Source organism: Castor canadensis, chromosome 7 (assembly GCF_047511655.1).
Source record: "Castor canadensis chromosome 7, mCasCan1.hap1v2, whole genome shotgun sequence".
Taxonomy (NCBI): Eukaryota; Metazoa; Chordata; class Mammalia; order Rodentia; family Castoridae; genus Castor; species Castor canadensis.
Window position 1 is genome coordinate 59,635,011 of NC_133392.1, and position 24,394 is coordinate 59,659,404.

The following is a 24,394-nucleotide window of genomic DNA, read 5'->3' on the forward strand; positions in this document are numbered from 1 at the left end:
ATCATTCTGGAAACACTATTATTCACTTGGATAGAGAGAATAGAACAGTCTAGTCCTTTTTCAGACTTGCTGTTAAAAGCTTTGGCATACATGTGTATACCAAAAATAAGATCCTAAGGAGCTTAAAATTTCATTCACATGTGACTGGCAACCACAGATATTACACATATCATTTTACGTTTGTTCCTTTTATCCCAATTTTTTAAAAATATGGAACGCTTTACGAATTTGCATGTCATCCTTGCTCAGGGGCCATGCTAATTTTCTCTGTATTGTTCCAATTTTAGTATATGTGCTGCAGAAGAGAGTGCCTTTTATTCCAATTTTATGTGTGGCGTGTGTGTGTGTGTGTGTGTGTGTGGTGGGACTGGGGCTTGAAGTTAGGGCTTCACACTTGCAGACGCAAAGAAAGCTCTCTACTGCTTGAGCCAAAACTTCAGTCCATTTTGCTCTGGTTATCTTTGGAGATGGTGTCTTGAAAACTGTTTCTATAGGGCTGGCCTGGAACTATAATCCTATCTTGGCCTTCCTAAATATTAGCATTCCCATTGACGCCCATCTATGCGTAGCATCCTTAAGCCACATCTACTCCATGTTTCTATGCACATCATTATACCCTATTGCAGGATTACTAAGACTTTCCTATGGTAGAATTGGGAGTGGATGTGAGGCAGTGGAACAAAAGGATTTAGAAAAGTATAAATTTAGAGAAGCCTAACTATCCTCATAAACTAGGGATGCATTTTTCTGTCAACCTTAGCTGAACACTTCTTGTGTTCAGTGTTGAATCCATAAAGTTACATTCAAACATAGAGCCCTCAACTTCACGTCAATCCGTAATTCCGCAAAAGGCCTGAAGCAATCACAAATTTAACACTGTGGCTCCAGTTATTCAGGACCTGTAGCACTTGGTAATTTTGCTAAGACAGGAGTTTGATGCTCTAATGTGACAAGGCTGGCATGCTAGACATTGCCACGTGGTTTGTGAGGGTGGTCCTGCCCCCTACAAACCAGTGTGGTTTCTTGTTCTCCACTCAGTAGAGTAGCTGGGGTGAAGAGGTCTTGAAGCGACCAGGAAATGGTCCTGAGAAGAAAGCCAACTAGCTAGCACTCGTGATGGAGGAAAAGGGAAACGCTAAGAAGGTACCCTTTATATTGCTAGCTTTGTCCACTGCACACCCGCAATCTGTCAAAGAGATTAGGCTTACTTTCTCTCTAGGTGTCTTTGCATTTTTTTCCTACCCATTGATTCATGGGAGCATCTTCCTGATGAAACTCAAAAGCTTTCAGGCCGGCGTGGCAGAGAAAGCACTGATTGCGTTCAGGAGATCACTTCTCTAGTCCTGACTGTGCCACTAACTGATTGTGTGACTTCCGACAAGTCAATTCCTTTCTCAGGTGGATTTCTCCTGTCAGATAGAAAGCCTGAGGACTGAAATGAACTAAGACTAACTAACTCCGTGACTAAATCCTGAGATTTCAGGGACCGACGTCCTTTCTGCCCTCGCCTTCACCTCAAGCCCCTCTGACCCTCTCGAGACTCCACGAAGTCTCTACATTAACGCCGCGTAGCCGGCCTCGCGCGAAGCCGTTGGACGTTAACGCCTTCCTCCCGCAATGGGCGGGGCGGAGGGTTGCAGCTTCCGGTGGCGAATGGGAAGCGGGCGCGTGGCGGTGCAACCCACCTGAGCACAGGCTTGGCCACGCGCCAGACCGTCGAGCGCCCACCCGCCCCTCTCCACCGCCGTTGAGAGTCTTCCCACCCTCCGCAGTGCATGCTGGGAAGACCTGAAGCGTCTTGGGGGTGTTGAGGAGAACTATTCAGAGTGGGGGAAGGGGAGAGAAACCGAATCCTTCATGCTAATCAGTAGGTGCGTTCTTCATGGAGATTGGCCAGGGTTTTACTCTAGAAGCCAATCACTTCAGAATAAGGGCGGGCCAATCGAGACCTCTTACACTGATTGGCTGAGAGGTTGCGGGTGCAAGGGAAGAATTTAAACCAAGAATATGGGGATTATTTTCTCCCGCCTTACGGTGCGTGTCCCGGAAGTGACGCACGGTCCTGGCCGCCCTGCCCCCGCTTCCTTTTACGCTGTTGCTGCCTGTAGGTGGTTGTGGCGGCGGCCAGTAATGCCTGGGAAACTCCTCTGGGGGGACATTATGGAGCTGGAAGCACCATTAGAAGAGTCCGAAAACCAGAAGAAGGAGCGGCAAAAGGTGCGCTGACGACGGGCCGCGCCTCCTTTTGGGTTGCGCCGTCTGGGGCAGGGAGGGGAACCGTCCCTGAGGATGGCCTGTCAGGACCCGGCCCGAGCATCCGAGGGCTTCCTTCCGCGCCGTCCTCGGCCCTATGAGGTCGCTCCTCGACCATTCCCACCGCCACATTCCCAACCTGAAATACGGTTCTGGGTCTTGGCCCGGCTTCCCGTGGCCCTTCGTTCCTATCCGTTGGCGCCCGAATCTCCCAGGAGATGGGCAGACAAGCTACCATCACCGCAAAATCTGTTCTTTCTTGTCTTGTCTTCCTTCAGCAGCGAGGCCTGTTATTTGGTTGTCTTGGGCCTTCTTAGAAGATGATTGAGAAAAGTGATTGCTTTGAATGTGTGCTACTCTCTTTCACCGTGTCCTGTGTGCAGGAATCTTGAGGCTGGCGATCTTAGGCTTACAGATCTCAGTAACTAGTTGAAGGAGGCTTAAGGAATAATGTCACAGCCAGTGTAGCCAGGATTTGGCTGTGATGGAGGTCATATGGCTGTATTACTAATATCCCTTATTGTCAGTATTTTTAATCCACAAGTGCTTGAGTCTAATTTGTGCTATTGTATGCTGAGTACCAAGGAGTTTAATTAGATACGCAGAATGGTCCCTGCCCTCAAGGAGCCTGTACAGAAGTGGAGAATCCCCTCATCCCCTTTGGAAAAAAAGAAAAGGAAAAAAAAAAAAAAAACCCAAGAAAGTAGAGGATCAAAAGGTGCTGAAAAATGCGCAGGTAAAATTTTTACTGGAGACGTTTAACCTGGAGAAAAGAAAACAGAGGAGGAAAAGGTAGCAGTATTTGAAGTCTGACATTTGATAAAATAAGATTTACTCTGTAGGGTGCCAGAGAGTAGAAAGTATCCCTTCAACTTATCACTAAGGTAAACTTGCCATTTCAATCAACCAGTTTCCTTTTTCTTTTTTCCTTTTGGGTGCTGGGATCGAACCCCAGAACCTCTTGCATGCTAGGCAAGCGCTGTGTTATTGAGCTGTGTCACCAATCCCATTTTCTTTTACTGTGGCAAAACATACAAAACTTAAAAATTTACATTTTAACCATTTTTTTTTGGTAAATATATATTCTGTTACATTAAGTACATTCACATTTCTCTTCAGTGTCACCATCACCCATCTCCAAAACTTGTTCCTCTTCCCAAACTAAAACTCTGCTCATTAAATACCAACTCCATTCCTCCCTTCTATCCCAGCAACCACCATCCTACTTTCTGTCTATGAATTTGACTACTTAGGTAAGTAGACTAGAATGTAAATGGAATCCTCAAGCAGTTAATTTTAGCTCCTCTTTTTTTTTTTTTTTTTTTTTTTTGCGGTACTGGGGTTTGAACTCAGGGCCTCCACCTTGAGCCACTCCACTAGCCCTTTTTTGTGATTTTTTTTTCGAGATAGGGTCTTGCAAACTATTTGTCCGGACTGTCTTTGAACTGCAATCCTCCTGATGGCTGCCTCCTGAGTGGCTAGGATTGGCATTTATTATGTGCTTCCTTGTAAAGTTCATTTTCCCTTTTTGTATCATTCCTAACTACTTCCTAAAGATTCCTGAGGAAAATGACCATATATTTGTCTATCCTTATATTTCACTATATCCTTGTAAGTTGGTTGCCTTCTCGTAAATTCTCTAGAAACTTGTTGATTGCTCTTTATGAAAGGTAACAAGAGATTTGTGAATGGATTGGAATACCAATTAATAGAAACAGACCTTAGGCTAGGTTGGCATTGAGATGAAGGTAATTTTGGTTTGGATATGTAGAGATGTGGAGCCAAAATATGTGTTCTTTAGAACTGGAATAAAGGTAAGGAAGAGAGTCTGGAAGTGTGCACTGAAGACCTGAGACTGGTGTGAAGTGTACCCAGACAGCAGAAGCTTAAGGAGTATCCACAGAAGGGGGAGGAGAGGAACCACTGAAAATATGGTAGACTTGAGAGGGCATACCGAAATGGAGAGGGTTAAGCACTGTGAGTCTGATGTGGAATAATGTATTTTGTCATCTTGGGATTTGCTGAGTTTGGATTTAGAGGTCTCACTTTGGCTTGCTCCAGTTTTTCCCTGAAGTGCAGGCCCCAGGAACAATTCAAATCCTAGAGCTGACTCTGTAAGTAGTCTTGTTTTTCTGTAGAACTTACTAGTTTGGGGAGATGTGGGCTAGTGCAGTTAACTAAGATCAAATGATATAACATAATTTCAAAGCATTTTCACAGTGTTACTCAGTTTTTCACAGCAACTGTTTTGTGGATGGGAAAATTGTATGCTGAAGTACTCTCAACTTTGCATAAGTCATGGTGAAATTGTGGTGCTGTTACTTTTACTATCACTAATGGCTACCATCTAATTTCTGACATTTGACCAAGCAATTCTGAAGAAATGCTAAATCTCAAAACATTTCTTGTGGTCTGCAAATAAAAAATTCACCAGTTTAGCATTTGAAAACTGAAGTTGCAGAACAGTGTCTTTTTTTTTTTAAGTTAAAAATATATTTTATCCAGGTGCTTGTGGCTCCTGTCTACTCAGGAGGTAGCGATCAGGAGGATTAAGGATTGAAGTCAGCCCCAGGCAAATAGTTCATGAGAGACCCTATCTTGAAAATACCCAACATGAAAAAGGGCTGGCAGAATAGCTCAAATGATAGAGCGCCTGCCTAGCAAGCAGAAGGCCCTGAGTCTAAACATCAGTATAGCCAAAAAAAGAAAGAAAAAAAATATATATTTAAATTTTTTCCAGGGTTACTGACCTTTCATGGAAATATAACAATTAGTTTTATATGAATTATATAATTTTCTTTCTCCTTCACACTTTTCTTTCTTTTGGCAGTACTGGGATTTGAACTCAGGGCTTGCACTTGCTAGGCAGGTACTCTACCACTTAAGTCATGCCTGTAGCCTTAGTTTTGTTTTTCTTTTCTTTTTTCTTTTTTTTTTTTTTTCCTGTGGAACTGGGGTTTGAACTCAGGGGCTTCATGTTTGCTAGGTAGGTGCTCTACTGATTGAGCCACTCCACCAGCCCTGTTTTGTGTTGGGTATTTTTAAGATAGGGTCTCTTGAACTGTGTGCCCCTCCTGATCTCTACCTCCTGAGGAGCTAGGATTACAGATGTGAGCCACCAGCACCCAGCTTGTTTTTCTTTAACCTGATAATTATCAAAGTTCAGGGAAGAAGCATGATGTGAGCAGAGCATGTGCTTTTAAGTCAGACAGGGTTAGATTCAATTTTTAGCACTTCTACCTGCAGGAAATCCCATGTGTGAATCTTTGGCAAGGTACTTACCCTGTAAGAAATTCTATTTCCTGATCTGGAAAATGGCAAAGGTAATACAGGTTCACTATCCCTTATCCAAAATCCTTAGCGCTAGATTTGTTGAAATTCAGAATTATGGGGATTTATAGAAGGGTTTGGGGGCGTGCAGTCTGTAATTAAATACCTTAATATTAAATATGAACAGTTTCACTAAGTGCAATAAATAAGGATGACAAAAGCTTTATTTCTAGTTAAATTTTGCCATCATATGAATTCAGATCAGGTACAGTTTTGCCTACAATAAGTTACAAAAAAAACCCTTTCGGTTTTCAGAGCTTTATGGATATCGGAATTTCAGATAAGGGATTATGGACTTATACTTCCCTTATAGGGTTATGAAGATTTAAAACAAGATAAGCTGAAAACACATTACACAATACTGGGTAGGTACTCAATAAATACTATTTATTATCCCCCTTGGAGATGTTTTTGTTTGTATTTTACTTTATAATTTTGAGATTTCATTCTTTTCCTGAGAAGGAGCTATTTTATTTTATTTATTTTTAACATTTTATTTATTGTACTGGGGTTTGAATTCAGGGCCTTGAGCTTGCTAGGCAGGTACTTTACCAATTGAACCACTCCACTGGCCCAAGAAGGAGCTATTTTAATTTCTTATGATGGTATTAGAGATGAGCCAGAAGTTGAGTTTTTAGAATGTTAGAAATGGAATGACAGAGATAGTAACAGGTAAGGCATTAAAGCTTGATGTTAATAGTCTGGGTTTCTCCCTGGTTGGTTTTCAGCATAACTGTAGGGACTGGTGGTATGGCTCAAGTAGTAGAGTGCCCACTTTGCAAGTGTGAAGCCCTGAGTTCAAACTCCAGACCCACATAAAAACACAATACAAAAACAAACATAATGTAGGTTGAGTAACTGTTTGGGGAGTCACGCTCTAACTTCTCTACCGTGTTAAAAAAAGACTAGTGACCCTCTTGTGATTATTTCTTTGTCCACAGACTGATAGAAGGAAGTCACGGCATCATTGTGACTCAGATGAGAAAACAGAAACAAGAGAAAATGGTGTTACAGATGACCTGGATGCTCCCAAGCCCAAAAAAGCTAAAATGAAAGAGAAGCTAAATGGAGACACTGAAGAAGGATATAATAGACTTTCAGATGAATTCTCTTCATCTCATAAGTCAAGAAGAAAAGATCTATCAAATGGAGATATTGATGAGTATGAAAAAAAATCAAAGCGAGTATCCTCCTTAGAGAGTTCTCATAAATCAAGTGAAAATAAAGTAGAGGAGGTATGGATACTTTTATTTTGCATTTGACATTATTCTTTGAAATACTAGTTGATATAATGATTTAGTAACTAGAATTGATTCTCTTGTATTTCTTGCTTAGTGCATGATATTCTTCAGTTGGACTAGAGAATCAATACAGCAGAAATCAGAACCTTTTTTCCTTTGGCCTTGTTTCTTTTACTGCATTATCTTTTTCTTGGGGTAGAAGTAGGGGAATGGTCAAATTTAAACCTTTCCTGTACATTAGTGATCCCGTTACTTATTTATAGTCATCTGCTTGCTAAGCAGGCACTCTACCAGTTGAACCACTCCACCAGTGACCTACTTGCACGTCTGTGGTTCTTTCAATCTTTACTAGTACTTGCTTTTTTTTTTTTGAGCGGGGGGTATGGGGATTTGAATTCAGGGCCTCACACTTGCTAGGCAGGTGCTCTACCCCTTGAGGCACTCCACCAGCCCTGTTTTGTGTTAGGTATTTTTGAGATAGGGTCTCTCAAAGTACTTGCCCGGGCTGGCTTTGAACCATGATCCTCCTGATCTCTGCCTCCTGAGTAGCTAGGTAGGATTATAGGCCTGAGCCACCACCGTTGGCTCCTACTGGTACTTGTGAACTGACTTGTGACTTTCTGAGACGAAGTACCAAAGGCCTCTTGACTTTGTGTATTTTGCTTTCTGTTTTTTCTGCTTCTGTAACAATAGCATGTTTAGGTAATCATTAGATTGTAAAATGAAATGTTAAAATGATCTGATGAAGTCTGTTCTTTGACTATTATATTTTTGGGAAGTGTAGAACATTGTTAGTACAGAATCTGCATTCTTGGACCTCCTGTCAGAGCCTGTTAAAGTTTAATTTTTTGGAGAGAATTTTGTTAAAAAGTGTTTCCTAGTTTTTTTCTACAGAATCCAAAATTTTGTGTAGATGTTATAGCTCTGTGATCCTCCTACATGCCTCCTTAGTTCTGAGATTATAGGCATGTACCACTGCACCTGACTTGTTAGTAAATTCCTCTCTGGTTCTGAAGAAACAACTTGAATATTCTTGCATTTATTTATTTATTTATTGTACTGGGGGTACATTGTGACATTTATAATATTCTGTCATCTTGATAATAATTTTTTTGTCAGTACTGGGTTTGTATAGGCAGACACTACCACTTGAGCCTTGTCTGTAGCTACATTCTCTAAGTCTGATAATAGCTGACAATTTAAGCTTTTTTCTTTTTTTTTTTTTTGCAGTACTGGGGCTTGAATTCAGGGGCTACACCTTGAGCTACTCCACCAGCCCTTTTTTGTGAAGGGTTTTTTCTAGATAGGGTCTCACAAACTATTTGGTGCTGGCTTTGAACCTTGAGCCTCCTGATCTGCCTCCTGAGGAGCAAGGCTTACAGGTGTGAGCCACTGGCGCCTGTTATTTGCAGTTCAAATAAGGCTGTACAAATCTGTCTTGTTAGTAGAATGTGTAGATTGTTCCTTGTTGTGTTGAAATTTTACCTAGTAAAATTTCTGTGTTATAAAAGGCTACAATTATTATTTTGTTTAGATCAAATTAGATTTCAGAAATTCTGCTTCTAGGAATTTATCCTGATGAGGTAAAGTCTATAGAGCTGTATGGATAAATTTTCTTACCTCAGTGATATTATTGATAATAGCAGAAATTTTAAAAATGCTGTAAGTCTGGTAATAGGCAGTTGGTTTAATAAAATATACTATGGTGGCTGGTGGAGTGGCTCAAGTGCTAGAGCACCTGCCTAGCAAGTACAAGGCCCTGGGTTCAACCCACAGTACTGAAAACAAAACAAAACATATGCCTAGCCACATGCCATTTTCTCCCCTTTTAATGACATGCTAATAATTCTTTGTTTTCTCCTACTCTCTGTCTCAGTAAATTCTTCAACCTGTAGCTCTCTAGATCACGACATAAATGGTGGCCTACGTGGAGATTTATACCGGGAATGCTGATCCCCATGTGGGGAATTTGGGGAACTCCTTTCTTTTCATATCAGCACCTTCAGTAGTATTACACTGGGGCTTGGGGATAGTTGCAGGTCTCTGGCCAGGCTGAGTCCCTGGTGAGATCCAAAAGTCTCCGGTTCCTGGGTGTCTGGAACCCATTGTCCTTAGGGACAAAGAGACTTGCACAGACTGTTAGGTGGAACGACCTATTTCCCCTGAAATTTCCAGGTCTCTGATCAAGGCATATCTCTGGTGAAACCAAAAAAATTATGGGGAAAAAGGGCTCTATCCACTTGCAGTCAAACCATGATCTGAGGAAAAGTCAACCAATCAGTAAGGTTCACAAAGAGGGAGATGGCCAGTCAAAAGTGGCCTAACCCTTGACCGGGTGCCAGTGGCTCATGCCTGAAATCCTAGGTATTCAGGAGGTAGAGATCACGAGGATCCCAGGCAAATAGTTCTTGAGACCCTACCTTAAAAAAAACCTTCACAAAAAAGGGCTGGTGAAGTGACTCAAGTGGTAAAGCACCTTCCTAACAAGCGTGAGGTGCTGAGTTCAAACTAGTGCTGCCCAAAACCAAAAGTGGACTAGGTATAAAACTCCGAACCATCTCAGCATGCTATGCTCCTTTGCATAGCTGCTCAACATTCTATCCCCTCTCATCTCCCATGCTCATGAATTGGTAGAATCAACATAGTAAAAATGTCAATACTCCCAAAAGTAATCTACATGTTTAATGCAATTCCCATCAAAATACCAATGACATTCATTAAAGAGATTGAAAAATCTACTGTTAAATTTATATGGAAACACAAGAGGCCACGAATAGCCAAGGCAATACTCAGTCAAAAGAACAATGCAGGAGGTGTCACAATACCTGACTTCAAACTATATTACAAAGCAATAACAATAAAAACAGCATGGTACTGGCACAAAAACAGACATGAAGACCAGTGGAACAGAATAGAAGAGCCAGATATGAAGCCACACAACTATAAGCAACTTATCTTTGACAAAGGAGCTAAAAATATACGATGGAGAAATAGCAGCCTCTTCAACAAAAACTGCTGGGAAAACTGGTTAGCAGTCTGCAAAAAACTGAAACTAGATCCATGTATATCACCCTATACCAAGATTAACTCAAAATGGATCAAGGATCTTAATATCAGACCACAAACTCTTAAGTTGATACAGGAAAGAGTAGGAAATACTCTGGAGTTAGTAGGTATAGGTAAGAACTTTCTCAATGAAACCCCAGCAGCACAGCAACTAAGAGATAGCATAGATAAATGGGACCTCATAAAACTAAAAAGCTTCTGTTCATCAAAAGAAATGGTCTCTAAACTGAAGAGAACACCCACAGAGTGGGAGAAAATATTTGCCAACTATACATCAGACAAAGGACTGATAACCAGAATATATAAGGAACTTAAAAAACTAAATTCTCCCAAAACTAATGAACCAATAAAGAAATGGGCAAGTGAACTAAACAGAACTTTCTCAAAAGAAGAAATTCAAATGGCCAGAAAACACATGAAAAAATGCTCACCATCTCTAGCAATAAAGCAAATGCAAATTAAAACCACGCTAAGATTCCACCTCACCCGTGTTAGAATAGCCATCATCAGCAACACCACCAACAACAGGTGTTGGCGAGGATGCGGGGAAAAAGGAACCCTTTTACACTGTTGGTGGGAATGTAGACTAGTACAACCACTCTGGAAAAAAATTTGGAGGCTACTTAAAAAGATGGACATCGATCTACCATTTGATCCAGCAATACCACTCTTGGGGATATACCCAAAAGACTGTTACTCCAGAGGCACCTGCACATCCATGTTTATTGCGGCACTATTCACAATAGCCAAGTTATGGAAACAGCCAAGATGTCCCAGCACTGACGAATGGATTAAGAAAATGTGGTATCTATACACAATGGAATTTTATGCAGCCATGAAGAAGAACGAAATGTTATCATTCGCTGGTAAATGGATGGAATTGGAGAACATCATTCTGAGTGAGGTTAGCCTGGCTCAAAAGACCAAAAATCGTATGTTCTCCCTCATATGTGGACATTAGATCAAGGGCAAACACAACAAGGGGATTGGACTATGAGCACATGATAAAAGCGAGAGCACACAAGGGAGGGGTGAGGATAGGTAAGACACCTAAAAAACTAGCTAGCATTTGTTGCCCTTAACGCAGAGAAACTAAAGCAGATACCTTAAAGCAACTGAGGCCAATAGGAAAAGGGGACCAGGAACTAGAGAAAAGGTTAGATCAAAAAGAATTAACCTAGAAGGTAACACCCACACACAGGAAATCAATGTGAGTCAATGCCCTGTATAGCTATCCTTATCTCAACCAGCAAAACCCCTTGTTCCTTCCTATTATTGCTTCTACTCTCTCTACAACAAAATTAGAGATAAGGGCAAAATAGTTTCTGCTGGGTATTGAGGGGGGGAGCGGGAGGGGGTGGAGTGGGTGGTAAGGGAGGGGGTGGGGGCAGGGGGGAGAAATGAACCAAGCCTTGTATGCACATATGAATAATAAAAGAAAAAGGAAAAAAAAAATTCTATCCCCTCTGAATGGCATCCTAATAAATTATTGCCTCCTCCTAAAACAAAACAAAACAAAAACAAAAAGCCCTGCTGCCTATTCAATAGAATATAGCTATTCCAAAGGGCATGCAAAAAATATTAGAAAGATATTCAGTGTATTTTATTATAGAACAATATATACAGTATTATTTTTATTTAAGAAAAACTTTTATGTGCAGAGAGTGAAGAGTGGAGTTTATTTCAAATGTGGTTTTAGCTGAGTGATTACAGATAATTAAAATTTTTTAATTTCTGTTTGTGTTTTCTAAAATTTCTACACTGAAAGTATATAATGTTTTATAATACATTTTCTTTTACTCTTAAAACATAACAGTACTGAGATTTGTTTAAATGGCTGACAACTTTTGTTTGATTTTTGTTTGAGAGACTGTCTTGCTATGTAGCTCAGGCTGGCTTGGAATTCACTATATATCCCAGGCCAGCTTTGAACTCATGATCCTTCTGCCTCAGCCTCCCAAGTGCTGTCATTGCAGGCATGTACCACTACACCCACCTAAATGGCTTAAAATTTGAAGTTGACATTTTGTATTTTATCTGGTTGCCAATTAAAGAAAATGCTATCTTGTATGGTTCTGTAATGACTGGGTTTTTGAGACAGTCTCTGTTTGGTGGTATTGAGTGTTGGTCCCAGGACTTTGTACATGCTAAGCAATCACTAAACCACGGTCTATACTCGGAGCCCTGAGAAGTCTCTTTCTAAGATGTAGGCTGGCCTTGGACATGCACTCCCCCTGCCTTCACCTCCCAAATGCTGGGATTATAGGCATGCACCCCCATGCTTGATTATAACTACTTTCTTTAAACACAATAGGGACAGGGGATAAAGGAGAATGATGAAAGGGGTGAATTCAGCTATGATATATTGTAAGAATTTTTGTAAATGTCACATTGTACCCCCAGTACAATAATAAGTAAATAAATTAATTAATACACAATAAAGTTTACGGGTAGATATATTGTCTTTGTTCTGCATACACATTGGGGGCACAGCTTTCAATAGATATTAAATGATAATGTCATGCTAACCTATATAGAAAGAAATTGTTAGCCAGGTGTCAGTGATCCACACCTGTAATCCTAGCTACCCAGGAGGCAGAGATTGGGAGGATCGTGGTTTTAAGCTAGTCTGGGCAAATGGTTTGTGAGACAATATCTTGAAAATACCTAACACAAAAAGGGCTGATGGAGTGGCTTAAGGTGTAGGTCCTGAGTTCAAGCCCTGGTATGGCAAAAAAAAAAAAAAAGTTGCTGTCAGAGTGGCTCAAGTGGTAGATCACCTGCCTAGCAAATGTGAGGCCCTAAGTTTTAAACATCAGTATTGCCCCCCCCACCAAAGAACTTGTTAAACTTCAGAACTTTTCCCTGTATTAGTGACCTAGAAATAATGCTTTTAAAAGCTGTGGAACAAGATCTTAAACTTGTTTTTGAAAAAGGTTTAGTTGCCCCCCTGTGTAATTTCTTTTAGCCTACTTTATAGGCTTGTATTAATCTTCATAATTACTATCTATATCTGGATGTATGATTTAGGTTATTAAATATCTTACTGTAGTCTGGGATGTAACTCAGTGGTAGAGTACTTGCCTAGCATTGGCAAGGCTCTGGGTTCAATACCCAGCACCAAAAAAGAAAATAAAATAAAAAAGGAAATAACTTACTGTAATATCTTAGTCAAATAGAAATATTTTGATTTTGCACTGTATGTATTTTAAGGTAGTTTGCAGTACTGGGGCTTGAACTCAGGGCAGATGCTCTACCACTGACATTCTTCAGCCTTTTCTGTGTTGAATATTTTCGAGTTAAGATCTCATGAACTGTTTGCGCAGGCTGACCTCAAACTGTGATCCTCTTGATTAGTGCTCCCAAGTAGCCAGGATTCAGGTGTGAACCACTGGCACCTGGCTTAAAACATTTAAAAGTGTTTATTCACCCATAAAACTACTTTAAAGGGCTGGTGGAGTGGCTTAAGTGGTAGAGCACCTGCCTAGCAAGCATGAGGCACTGAAAACAAACTCCTGTACTGAAGAAAAAAATTCAAATGTTTTAGGGGGAAATAAAGTAAGCTTAAGGGAGGGGGCGGGGGGGAAAAGGGGAGAAATGACCCAAACATTGTATGCACATATGAATAAAAAAAAAAATAATAAAGTAAGCTTGCCAGGTGCAGTGGGCTCACACCTGTAATCCTAGCTACACAGGAGGCAGAGATCAGGAGGATCAGGGTTTTGAAGCCAGCCCAGGCAAATAGTTTGGGAGATCCTATCTCGAAAATACCCAACACAAAAAAAGGCTGGTGGAGTGGTTTGAGGTGTAGGCCCTGAGTTCAAATCCCAGTACTGCAAAAAAAAAAAGAAGCTTGCCATTTAAAGGGATACTGTTGAAATTATAAGATTTTCCCTCTAAATTTTCTTTTAAGTTAATCTACATAATTTCTTTGCAAGTACTAGTTTAGTAAAGTTAAAAGTGATGAGTACAAGTCAAAATAAACTATTTAGAATTTTGATTTTATTTTGGCAGACCTTAACACGTGAGCAGAAAGAAGGTGCCTTCTCTAATTTCTCTATTTCTGAAGAGACTATAAAGCTTCTAAAAGGTACTGTGAATTTTAATGGATATGCAGTTGGAAATCTACTGGTTTTTATAAAACTCTTGTGCCTTTTCTGACCAAAAGGAGAGTATGAAAGAAAGAAATAGCTTTTTAATTGCAGTTATTTCTACATCATCCTTTTCATTATTCTGAACTGTTTTTTAACCTTAATAGTTACATGTATTTGTCAAAAGTTCAGACCAAATTTTTTTTTTTTTTTTTTTTTATATAATTCCTTTTTGGGGTAGGAATAACTGTAAATGTCATGAGGTAGTGTATGTTTAGGCAAACATGGAGGAAGCAGGATTGTCATTTTCAAATGAATATATTTTTTCCTAATGCTAGTCTTAAAGAAATATTTTAATGAAATCTCATTTTACAGGTCGAGGGGTAACATATCTCTTTCCTATTCAAGTTAAAACCTTTGGTCCTGTATATGAAGGAAAAGATTTAATTGCTCAAGCACGGACAGGAACAGGAAAGACATTCTCTTTTGCCATACCCTTGATTGAAAGGCTCCAAAGAAACCAAGAAACAATTAAAAAAAGCCGCTCACCAAAGGTAACGGTTATAAGGGAGTAAAAGCTCTAAACACTACTCTAATGGAAAGGGACAGAATATTCTCGTCTTTTTTTGGTGCAGGGGATTGAACCCAGGGCCTCACGCATGCTAAGTTCGTGCTGTACTAGTGAACTATACCCCTAGCTCTGAAAGAGATAGTAGTCTAAAATTCAAGTGCTCCTGAGAGAGAAAAGTTATCCCTGTGGCATAGAGTAAAAACTTAAAACTTAAAGCAAAAATTTGTTGGTTGTCACATGAGGAAATTGTAAGCAAAGCTAAAGTATGAAAGTATAATAATTAGTGCACATGAATGTATTATGTATGGATCTGTAGATGTCTTTGATAACTTTGTATATATTGAAGTCAATATATCTTACTTTGGCAGCATTTACATTTAGTATATTTAGTGACGTTTCAATCCTGACCTTTTTGTGTGTTTGTGTGTGTGTCAGCACTGGGGTTTGAACTCAGAGTCTCACACTTGCTAGGCAGGTGCTCTACACTTGAGCCCACAACCCCAGTCTTCTGACTTTTGCTTTTATTCAGTGAATTTTCTAAAGAGCTGTTCACTTATTTGGTCATTCAGTAGATACTCAACATTATTTTTTTCACTGGTTGACTTTTTATGAGACTATTAAAGACATGATATTGCTATTTTCTGTATTATTGGGGTACTGGAGATCTTCCTTAATTTATAAGTAGGTCAACTAATAGGGTACTAGTAATATTTTAGCCTAAAATTTGACCTTTTTAGAACCTGAGTGCACTTTAAGGTTTGTAAAAGTGAAGAAGAAAAAAAATCAGCATCATAATTTGAACAGGTATGTTTGTTCTTTGAAAGACTTCTAAATGATATTACAATGTAATAGCAAATTCACATGTATCTTAAGTAGAGTTAAATCAACAATGGTCTTGGATCGGCTATCCCATATCATGTTGGCTGTGTTGGCTTATAGGACAAATCTTTCTTGGGGAGTTCTATTTCCTTGGTGAAATTAGGTTAGTAATAGAAATAGAAAACAATCCTGACACTGTTTTAAAAAGCTTTCATGTTAGAAAGATGCTATTGGAGATTCCAGCTCCACCACTTCTAGCTGTTTGATCTTGGGTAAGACTTGTAAGTTCTCTGAGACTCAAGTTCCTCATCTTATAAAGCTGGGCTAATGGCCACCTTATAGGACTTCCATGAGAATGAAATTGTGTTATAATACACATAAAGCACTAGTGGCCAGCACATAGTGAACATATTTTTATTTAACAAATACTTGTTGCTGTTTGAAGTGTAAGCAATACAGTGACTCACCTGGCATAAGTTCCTGCCTTCACAGAGCTTACCTTTTAGTGGATGAAATAGAGAATCAGCAAATTAGGAAGATATAACTATCTTAGATGGGATAAGTACTGAGGAAAAGCAATGAAGAAGAGCAAGAGGATATAAAAAGAGGCTGGGGAACCTAACTGACAAAGTGACTTTTATAGAGATCTGACAGAAGTAGGACACAATAAATAAAAACTGTTGTTCATTTTTGTTGCCTCCCTGCCTTCCCCCAGTGCTGGGAGTCTATCCCAGGGCCTTACACATTCTAGATAATTGTTGTACACTGAGCTACACCCTCAGCCTGCAGCCTGTCTTTAAGTACTTATGACAATGTTCAGATTCTTACTTTAAAAAAAAACAGTCCTCTCAGGTTGAGTTTACATAAGTCTTTAGAAAAATATCTTTGTTTTTTAAACTTCTTGCTCAGGTACTTGTTTTGGCTCCAACAAGGGAATTGGCAAACCAAGTAGCCAAAGATTTCAAAGATATAACTAGAAAACTCAGCGTGGCATGCTTTTATGGTGGAACATCGTATCAAAGCCAAAGTGAGTACATATGTATGTATGATAGCACAAAGATGTTTTCCTACTTAACTCTAAAGAATAATGTGAAAATGTATACTTGGTTTTTACATCTTCCTGGCATTTCTCTTCTCTCACAGTTAATCATATTCGAAATGGTATTGACATCTTGGTTGGGACCCCTGGTCGTATCAAAGACCATCTGCAAAGTGGCCGTTTGGATCTTTCTAAACTGCGTCATGTCGTACTTGATGAAGTGGATCAAATGTTAGATTTAGGCTTTGCCGAACAAGTTGAAGATATTATCCACGAATCCTACAAAACTGGTATATCCTAATTGAAATAAGCACATCAGCAATTATTCTTTGATCTCAAAAGCTTTGAATTTTTTATTTCATATTTTCAATTACATTGTCCCCTGGTGTTCTAACAAAACTAAAGATATTTGGCATCTGTTCTTTCCCTACAAAAGAAAGTACAATAGCATACTTTAAATATTTTCTTGGCTTTCTGTGCATTCTTCCATGTATTATTTTTTATAGTCAGTCAGATTTACTAACTCATTTTACGGATTCCTTTGTTCATTGTTCATTCTTAAATTCTCACTTTTCTTCTGAGTTCAGTTTTCTTCATATTGACCCCAGTTTTGAAAGTTGAAAGTTTTAATAGTTGCAATAAAGTCTGTATATTAAAATATCACCCTCAGTTTTGAATTTTCCATTATTTCTTTGAAGCTCAGGGTGATTTTTAAGAGCTGGCTACATCATGAGATATTAAGAAAACATTTGAATTTTTTTTGTTTATTTAAGATTCTGAAGACAATCCTCAGACTTTACTTTTTTCTGCAACTTGCCCACAGTGGGTATACAAAGTTGCAAAAAAATACATGAAATCCAGATATGAACAGGTTGACCTTGTTGGAAAAATGACTCAAAAGGCTGCAACTACTGTGGAAGTAAGTAGCTTTCCAGCATGATAGATTTTAGCTTTTAGTTGGTATTTATTTTTGAAATTTGTTGAATCTAAACTCAAGATTTCGGTACCTAATGAGGCCTTAAGCTCTCTTTTCTACCCTTAATAAATAAAATATATATGTGTTTCTATAACCTGAAACTGAGGAGCAGAATAGAATAAATAGGAAAATAAAGTATGTGATCAGACAAGTCCTAAGGGAAGGACCTATGAGCAGCCATACACTGAAAGTATTTAGAATGTGACAGAAGGGAGTTCATACCGACTGGAGAAGAATAGTGCTGAAATAATTTTAAGTTTAGCAGAAGAAAATCAGATTCTCATCTCATACTCTATGCTAAAAATGGTGCTGAAAGACTTAGTAAAAAACAGGTGAATAGTTATTTGATCTCAGGAAAGGGAAGGCTTTCTAAACAATAGAACTTAGAAGAAGAAACTAAGGGTGATAGTGTGACTCCATGAAAATTAAACCAAGTGTATGTTTAAAAACAGAATTAAAAGTAATATTTATAGTACTTAAGACTGTCAGGTTTGTACCATCTATGTTACTTTTTCCATTTATATATATATATATATATATATATATATGTATGTAGGAAACAATAGGATATAAATGAGTAATAGTATAACATACGGAATATAATGCAGTGCTTAAAAAGAATGAATTTGGGCTGGGGGAGTGGCTCAAAGTGGTAGAGTGCCTGCCTAGCTAGTGTGAGGCTCTGAGTTCAAACCTCAGTACCACAAAAAAAAAAAAAAAAGTGATTAAAAACCAAATCACATGAGTTTGATTCCCAGCACTATGAAAAACAAAAAATGAAAACAGTTACAGAATATGTACAATCCTCAGCACTGCAGCAAACAAAAATCCATATATAATGCTACATGGATTCTTTAGTATTTATATAAATGTACAAAAGTAGGTCCAAGGAACAATATCAAATAATGATGTGAAACTGGGAAACAGGACAAATATAGTGCAGGATAGTCACAGGAAGCTTTATATATTTTGTAATGGTTAAAAATGTAAAATATACTAGTGAAAGCTAGTTATTAAAGACATTTCAAAAGTTGAGTAGCATAGGGAATCTGATGTAGCAGGCTTCAGCGATGACGTTTTCTGTGCCCTGATACATTCTTCACCCCTGCATTTGGATTATCCCAGTCATTTCGTCCTCATTTAATTGTACATATTTCTTCCCTTTCCTCCTCCCTCAAATAATGCAGATGTTGTTACAGCTTGAGCCACTCCACCAGTCCTAGAGTGTCACTTACTGCCCAGCCCAGCCCTGCCCTTCCTATTTTATGCTTCCCACCATCACTGGGATGACAGGTGTACGCCACCACACCCAGCTTTTTTCCATTGATACCGGCTCTCTCAGACTTTTTTGCCCTAACTGGTCTGTAACTATGATCCTCCCTATTTCAAATGCGGGATGATAAGCATTTGCCATTGTGCCCAGCTATTTTGTTGAGATGGAGTTTACGGAGCTTTGTTTTCTTTTGATCCAGGCTGGCCTTAAACCAAATCCTCCCAATCTCAGCCTCCCAAGTTGAGCCACCTGTACCTGGATAATTGTATATATTTATAAAGGATAAGTAGGGACTCTTGAAAAGAAACAAAAGTCAAAAAATCCATACTCATTTTCACAATAGAAGGAAAATATCACTTTTTTTTTTTTGGTGCTGGGTATTGAACCTAGGGCAGATTTGTTTTCTGTCACTGAGATATATCATTAATCCCACAGTAATTATTTAATATCATAAATATCTAGTATGCACATTACTATAGTTATCTTTTTAATTTTAAAATAAAATTTGAATCCAGTTTGGATCCAGTTTGAATCTGGATCCAAATAAAATCCTTACATTGCCAATAGTTCATGAGAGTCCTAAATCACTTTACAATCTGTAGGTTTCTCTGACTTTTTCTTTGCCCTTTTTGTTGGAAAACACTCATCATTTATCTTAGGAATTTCCTACAGCCTTAATTTTGCAGATTTGCATTCCTGTGGTGTTACATAACATGGTTCTCTGTCTTCATTTTTCTTTGAATTGACCTTTAGACTATGGGGCATGATCAGATTCAGATTCTTTTTCTTTGAGGCGGAGAAGAGCAAGACTTTGTCATAGTGATACAAATGATTTTTAATTTTCTTCTTTTTGCTTTCCTTTGCTTTTTAGATAGACTATAATTAATGTGTCATGTTTATTTAAAAAACAGTTTCATTGGGATATATGTTAAAATGCCGTATATAAAATGTGCAGTATGGGACTTGGGTTTGAACTCAGGGCTTCACACTTGTAAAGTAGTTGCTTTCCACTAGAGCCACACCTCCAGTCCATTTTGCTATTTTTTTTTTTTCCTTCACATGTTTATTTTGTGTTGTACATTCTTACAGAACTGGGATCATTTTTCCAGTTTTGTAGAAAAATAGATGTTCCAAACACCAAATACTTAACTGATTAGTCTTTAAGACCAATCAGTGTGTTTCCTGGGAAGATAAGTCTCATGATTTAACTCATTTTTAAAAAATTTTTTAAGACAAAGGAAAAAAAATTTTTTCACTCCCAGTATTTCAACAGCAGTAGCCAACATGGTTTGTCTTTTTTTTTTTTTTTTTAATTAATTGATTAATTTTTGAACTCAGGGCATCATACTTGCTTGCTAGGCAGACACTCGACCATTTGAGCTACTCTACCAGCCCTGTTTTGTGATGGGGTTTTTCAAGATAGGGTCTTCAGAACTATCTGCTGGGCTGGCTGTGAACCTCGATCCTACTGCTCTCTTTGCCACTGGTGCCTGGCTCAACATGAGGTTTTAGCAGCTTAACTTTATTCCCTAAATATTTTGTTTAAGCCAGAGATTTTACTACCAAAAACACTGTCCTTGAAAGTGAAAAATGGCAGTCAGACATCACAATGCAGAGTACTGACTACTTATGATCACGGCATGCAGGCAGACATCAATGCAAAATTTGAAATGAGTAGGTCATAAACATGGCTCTTACAAAATGTAGCATATTAAGAATATTCCACTTAAGGAGTCTTTACTCCCGTTTTCTACATGGGAAATGGGAAGTGTTTCTCTCTTTTTTCCCCCCACTTCTCCCTACTTTATCCTGATAAACTATACTAAAATGATCCTTACTAAAAGTTAAAAAAAAAAAAAAAACAATATTCCACTTAAATGGTTACTTTTTTGTCCTTCCTTTATCCCTTCAAAAACAAAGAAAGAGGAAACACGTCCCTAAAAATTTTCCTTAAATGTAAGTTTATAAGATTTCTGAAATGCCTTGTACCTAAAACAAATGCTTTCAAAAAAAAAAAAGCTAAAAACTCTTACAATATATATATATGAATTGAATATATATATTATATATATGTATGTATGTATGTATGTATTTATAACATCTAAGACCATAAGAGTTCTTATATTCAGTAGCTCTTTGGTTTAAGATGACCTCCATCTCCCTCACTTAACCAAATGCTTTCTGCTCCTTGAAGGACAAAGGTTTCTGAATTGTTTGGAAATTATTTCAGCCTGAAAACACTCTCTACAAATCTCTCCAGCACAGAATTTGAATATGGGGCATCCAATATTAATTCTCTCACAACCCCTTTTCATTTGGTCTACAGTAAATGGTAGAAGACTTCCAAAGAGATTGTAATAAATCCAAAATTATCTTGAATGCACTTTCTTCACTTGACTCTGAAACCATGACAGTAGCTTCCTAAACAAGCTAATGATGAAAATGAGTTTTCAGTTCCTTAAGGTTCAGCTTCAGCTATGTCTCCGAAGAGTAAATACTCTTTCAGTAACATATCAATCTCTTTAACAAGGTAATTGACAGTGCTACCCACCTCCAATTGCTCTGGTTATTTTGGAGATGGGATCTTCTGAACTATTTGCCCAGGCTGGCCTCAAATCTCAGCCTCCTACTAGCTAGAATTATAGGTGTGAGCCAGCAGCACTTACCTTTCTTTATCATGTATCTAGCCATTCCTATATATATCTTTTAAATTTTATTTTAGTTATTGTTTTTAGTGCTAAAGATAAAACCCATGGTCTGCAGATGCAATGCATATTCCTTACCGCTGTACTCCCAGCCCCATGTTTTTTGATTCATTTAAAATTGTAGAAATCAGTGTACTTCCTCGTAAGTGTTTTTAGCATGTCTATCTTTAACTAGAGCATAAATGTAATTCATCCCCATTGATTATGGGGATGAATTGCTGAAGAAAAATTCATATAACTAAAACTGTAAACATTTTACCTGATTGTGTGTATGTAGTGTGTGTTCCTGGGGATTTTACCCATGACTTCACAATATGCTAGGCAAGTGCTCTACTACTGAGCTATGTAGCCCAGCCCTTAAAACTATAAATACTTTAATGTGTATAATTCAGTATCATCTAGTACATTCATAATATACATCCACACTTCTATCTATTTCTAAAACACTATTTCCTAAAAGGAAACCCTATAACCATTAATCATGTATTCTCCCTTCCCTCCTTTCCCAAGCTCTTAGTAACCACCAGTCTTATTTCTGGTTTTATGGAAGTACCTGCTCTAGATAGTCCATAGAAATTTAACTGTACATCATGAGAGTTTTTGTGTCTGGCTTCCTTTCCTTAGCGTGTTTTTGAACTTCATCAGTACAATATTTACCCTTTTTTCTTTGGCCTTAGTGGGGTTTGAACTCAGGACCTCTCTTGCTAGGCAGGCATTCTACCACTTGAGCCATACCCCCAGCCCTGTTTACATTTTTTATAGGTAAGAGTTATGTACAATGAAATAAGTGTGCATCTGCTCAATTTTGACAAATTTATATAAGTGTATAACCCAAATCTTTATGAACATATTAAATATTTCCATCATCTCAGAAAGGTTCCTTTATGTCTCTTTCTAATCTCCCCCATCTAGAGGTAATCGCCTTTTTTTTTTTGCCTATTCTAGAACTTGATTTAAATGGAATCATACTATATATACTCTTTTTTCTGTAGGGCTTAATTAATTTGGTATGTTTTTTGAGATTCATCTATATTTACTGTGTTTTTTCAGAAGTTTAATTTTTTTTTTTTATGGTGGAACTGGGGTTTGAACTCAGGACTTCACACTTGCAAAGTAGGTGCTCTACTTCTTGAGCCACTCAGCCAGATCAGTTTCCTTCATTTCATTTTTGAATATTTTCTGTTTGTATATACAGTTTGTTTATTCTTTCACTTATCGATGGCCATTTGTTTATTGTTTTTAAGTGGGATTGAGGAGTGAGACAGAGATTTACAATCTCACAGGAAGGCCAGTTCTTGACCACATAGAAAAAATATAAGAGAAATCTTTTAAAAAAAATTTGATGAATCAGCTATTTCACCTTTTCTTTCCTCAAAGCATCTGGCAATCCAGTGCCATTGGTCTCAGAGGCCAGCAGTTATTGGAGATGTACTTCAGGTCTACAGTGGGTCTGAAGGGAGGGCTATTATCTTCTGTGAGACCAAGAAGAATGTAACTGAAATGGCCATGAACCCTCACATAAAACAGGTAAGTCTTTTCATGTGTTCTGTAGTTGAGATTACGGGGATGCATTGCTGAACAAAAATCATACTGTCCTTTGTGGACCAAAGTTGGTAGTCATTCTCACAATCGAGTTTAATTCAGAAATAAACTGCCAGGCACCAGCAGCCTGTGCTTATAATGCTAGCTATTCAGGAGGCAGAGATCAGAAGGATTGCAGTTTGAAGCCAGCCCAGAAAATAGTTCACCTAACCCTATCTCGAAAAAAATCTATCACAAAGAAAGGACTGGTGGAGTGACTCAAGGTGTAGGGCCTGAGTTCAAACCTCAGTACTACAAAAAAAAAGGAAGGAGGGAGGGAGATAAGGAGAAAGGAAGGAAGCAAGCAAGCAGGGAAGCCTCTTCTGCTTTGTGAGTCAGGATAGATTTTGGGGTTTGTTTTTTTTTGGCAGTATGGGGTTTGAACTTAGGACCTTGTGCTTGCTAGGCAGGCACTCTACCACTTGAGCCACTCCCAGGTTACAACATGATGTTAGGAGAGGATTTTGTCAATTTTCATTCAGAGTTTTTGTCTTATAAAAATGAATTATAAATTTTTTTTTTTTTTTTGTGGTACTGGGGTTTGAACTCAGGACTTACACATTGAGCCACTCCACCAGCCCTTTTTTTGTGATGGATTTTTTTCTAGATAGGTTCTCATGAATTACGCCAACTTTGAACTGTGATTCTCCTGATCTCTGCCTCTTGAGTAGCTAGGATTATAGGCATGAGTCACCAGAGCCTGGCTACAGTATATACTTTCACTTAAGTTTCAGCCAAATTTTCTTCAATTATGATTTTCATTTAATTTTTAATTACTTTTTCTTCTGAGGATTGAACCTGACATTCTAGGCCTCACACATGCTAGACAAATGCTCTACCTCTGAACTAACATTCTCTGCCCTTGAACTTTGATTTTTAGTATTTGGTTTGTCTGATTGCTTCAGTTTCCTTCTTTAGGGATTCTTAAAGTTTTTAAAATCTTTTTTTTTTTTTTTCAAAATTTCAGTTTTCAAAATACCCCCCCACCCCTTTTTTTTTTTTTTGTGGTACTGAGGCTTGAACTCAAGGCCTACACCTTGAGCCACTCCACCAGCCCATTTTTGTGATAGATGTTTTTGAGATAGGGTCTCACAAGCTATTTGCCTGGGCTAGCTTCAAACCACAGTCTTCCTGGCCTCTGCCTCCTGAGTAGCTAGGTTTACAGGCGTGAGCTACCAGCGCCTGGCTCAAAATCCCTCTTTCTTTCCTCCTTCCCTTCCTTCCCTCCTTTCCCCCTTTCCCTCCCTTCCTCCCTTCCTTCTTTTCTTTCTTTCTTTTGCAGTAATGAGGATTGAACCCAGGATCTCTTGTACACTCGACAAGTACTCTACTACTTGAACTACACCCCAACTCTTTTATTGGTATTTTGTTTTATAGACAGGGTCTGGCTGACTTTGCCTGGACTAGCCTCAAACTCTCAATCCTCCTGCCTCTGCCTCTTGAGTAAGC

General features: G+C 38.5%; 1 protein-coding gene and 1 non-coding gene across 4 annotated transcripts in view; one reads left to right on the forward strand and one right to left on the reverse strand.

The window, feature by feature from the left end:
- Positions 1-204: 204 nt before the first annotated feature.
- LOC141425152 (U6 spliceosomal RNA) lies at positions 205-311 on the reverse strand. Its single transcript, XR_012450244.1, has one exon. It is a non-coding gene; the product is annotated as a U6 spliceosomal RNA (small nuclear RNA).
- A 1,746-nt stretch (positions 312-2,057) lies between these two features.
- Positions 2,058-24,394, forward strand: part of Ddx50 (DExD-box helicase 50) — a 39,384-nt gene continuing 17,047 nt past the window's right edge. Inside the window, exons 1-9 of one of the 3 annotated variants that reach the window (XM_074079032.1) lie at positions 2,078-2,217; positions 5,897-5,948; positions 6,525-6,818; positions 13,905-13,980; positions 14,357-14,535; positions 16,281-16,398; positions 16,515-16,700; positions 17,184-17,329; positions 22,742-22,891. In XM_074079032.1, the coding sequence (XP_073935133.1) occupies positions 6,633-6,818; positions 13,905-13,980; positions 14,357-14,535; positions 16,281-16,398; positions 16,515-16,700; positions 17,184-17,329; positions 22,742-22,891 (1,041 nt within the window). In that variant the 5' untranslated portion in view covers positions 2,078-2,217; positions 5,897-5,948; positions 6,525-6,632. Of the gene's footprint in view, positions 2,218-5,838; positions 5,949-6,524; positions 6,819-13,904; positions 13,981-14,356; positions 14,536-16,280; positions 16,399-16,514; positions 16,701-17,183; positions 17,330-22,741; positions 22,892-24,394 lie in introns of all 3 variants that reach the window. The other 2 variants (XM_074079033.1, XM_074079031.1) reach the window with 2 other exon arrangements.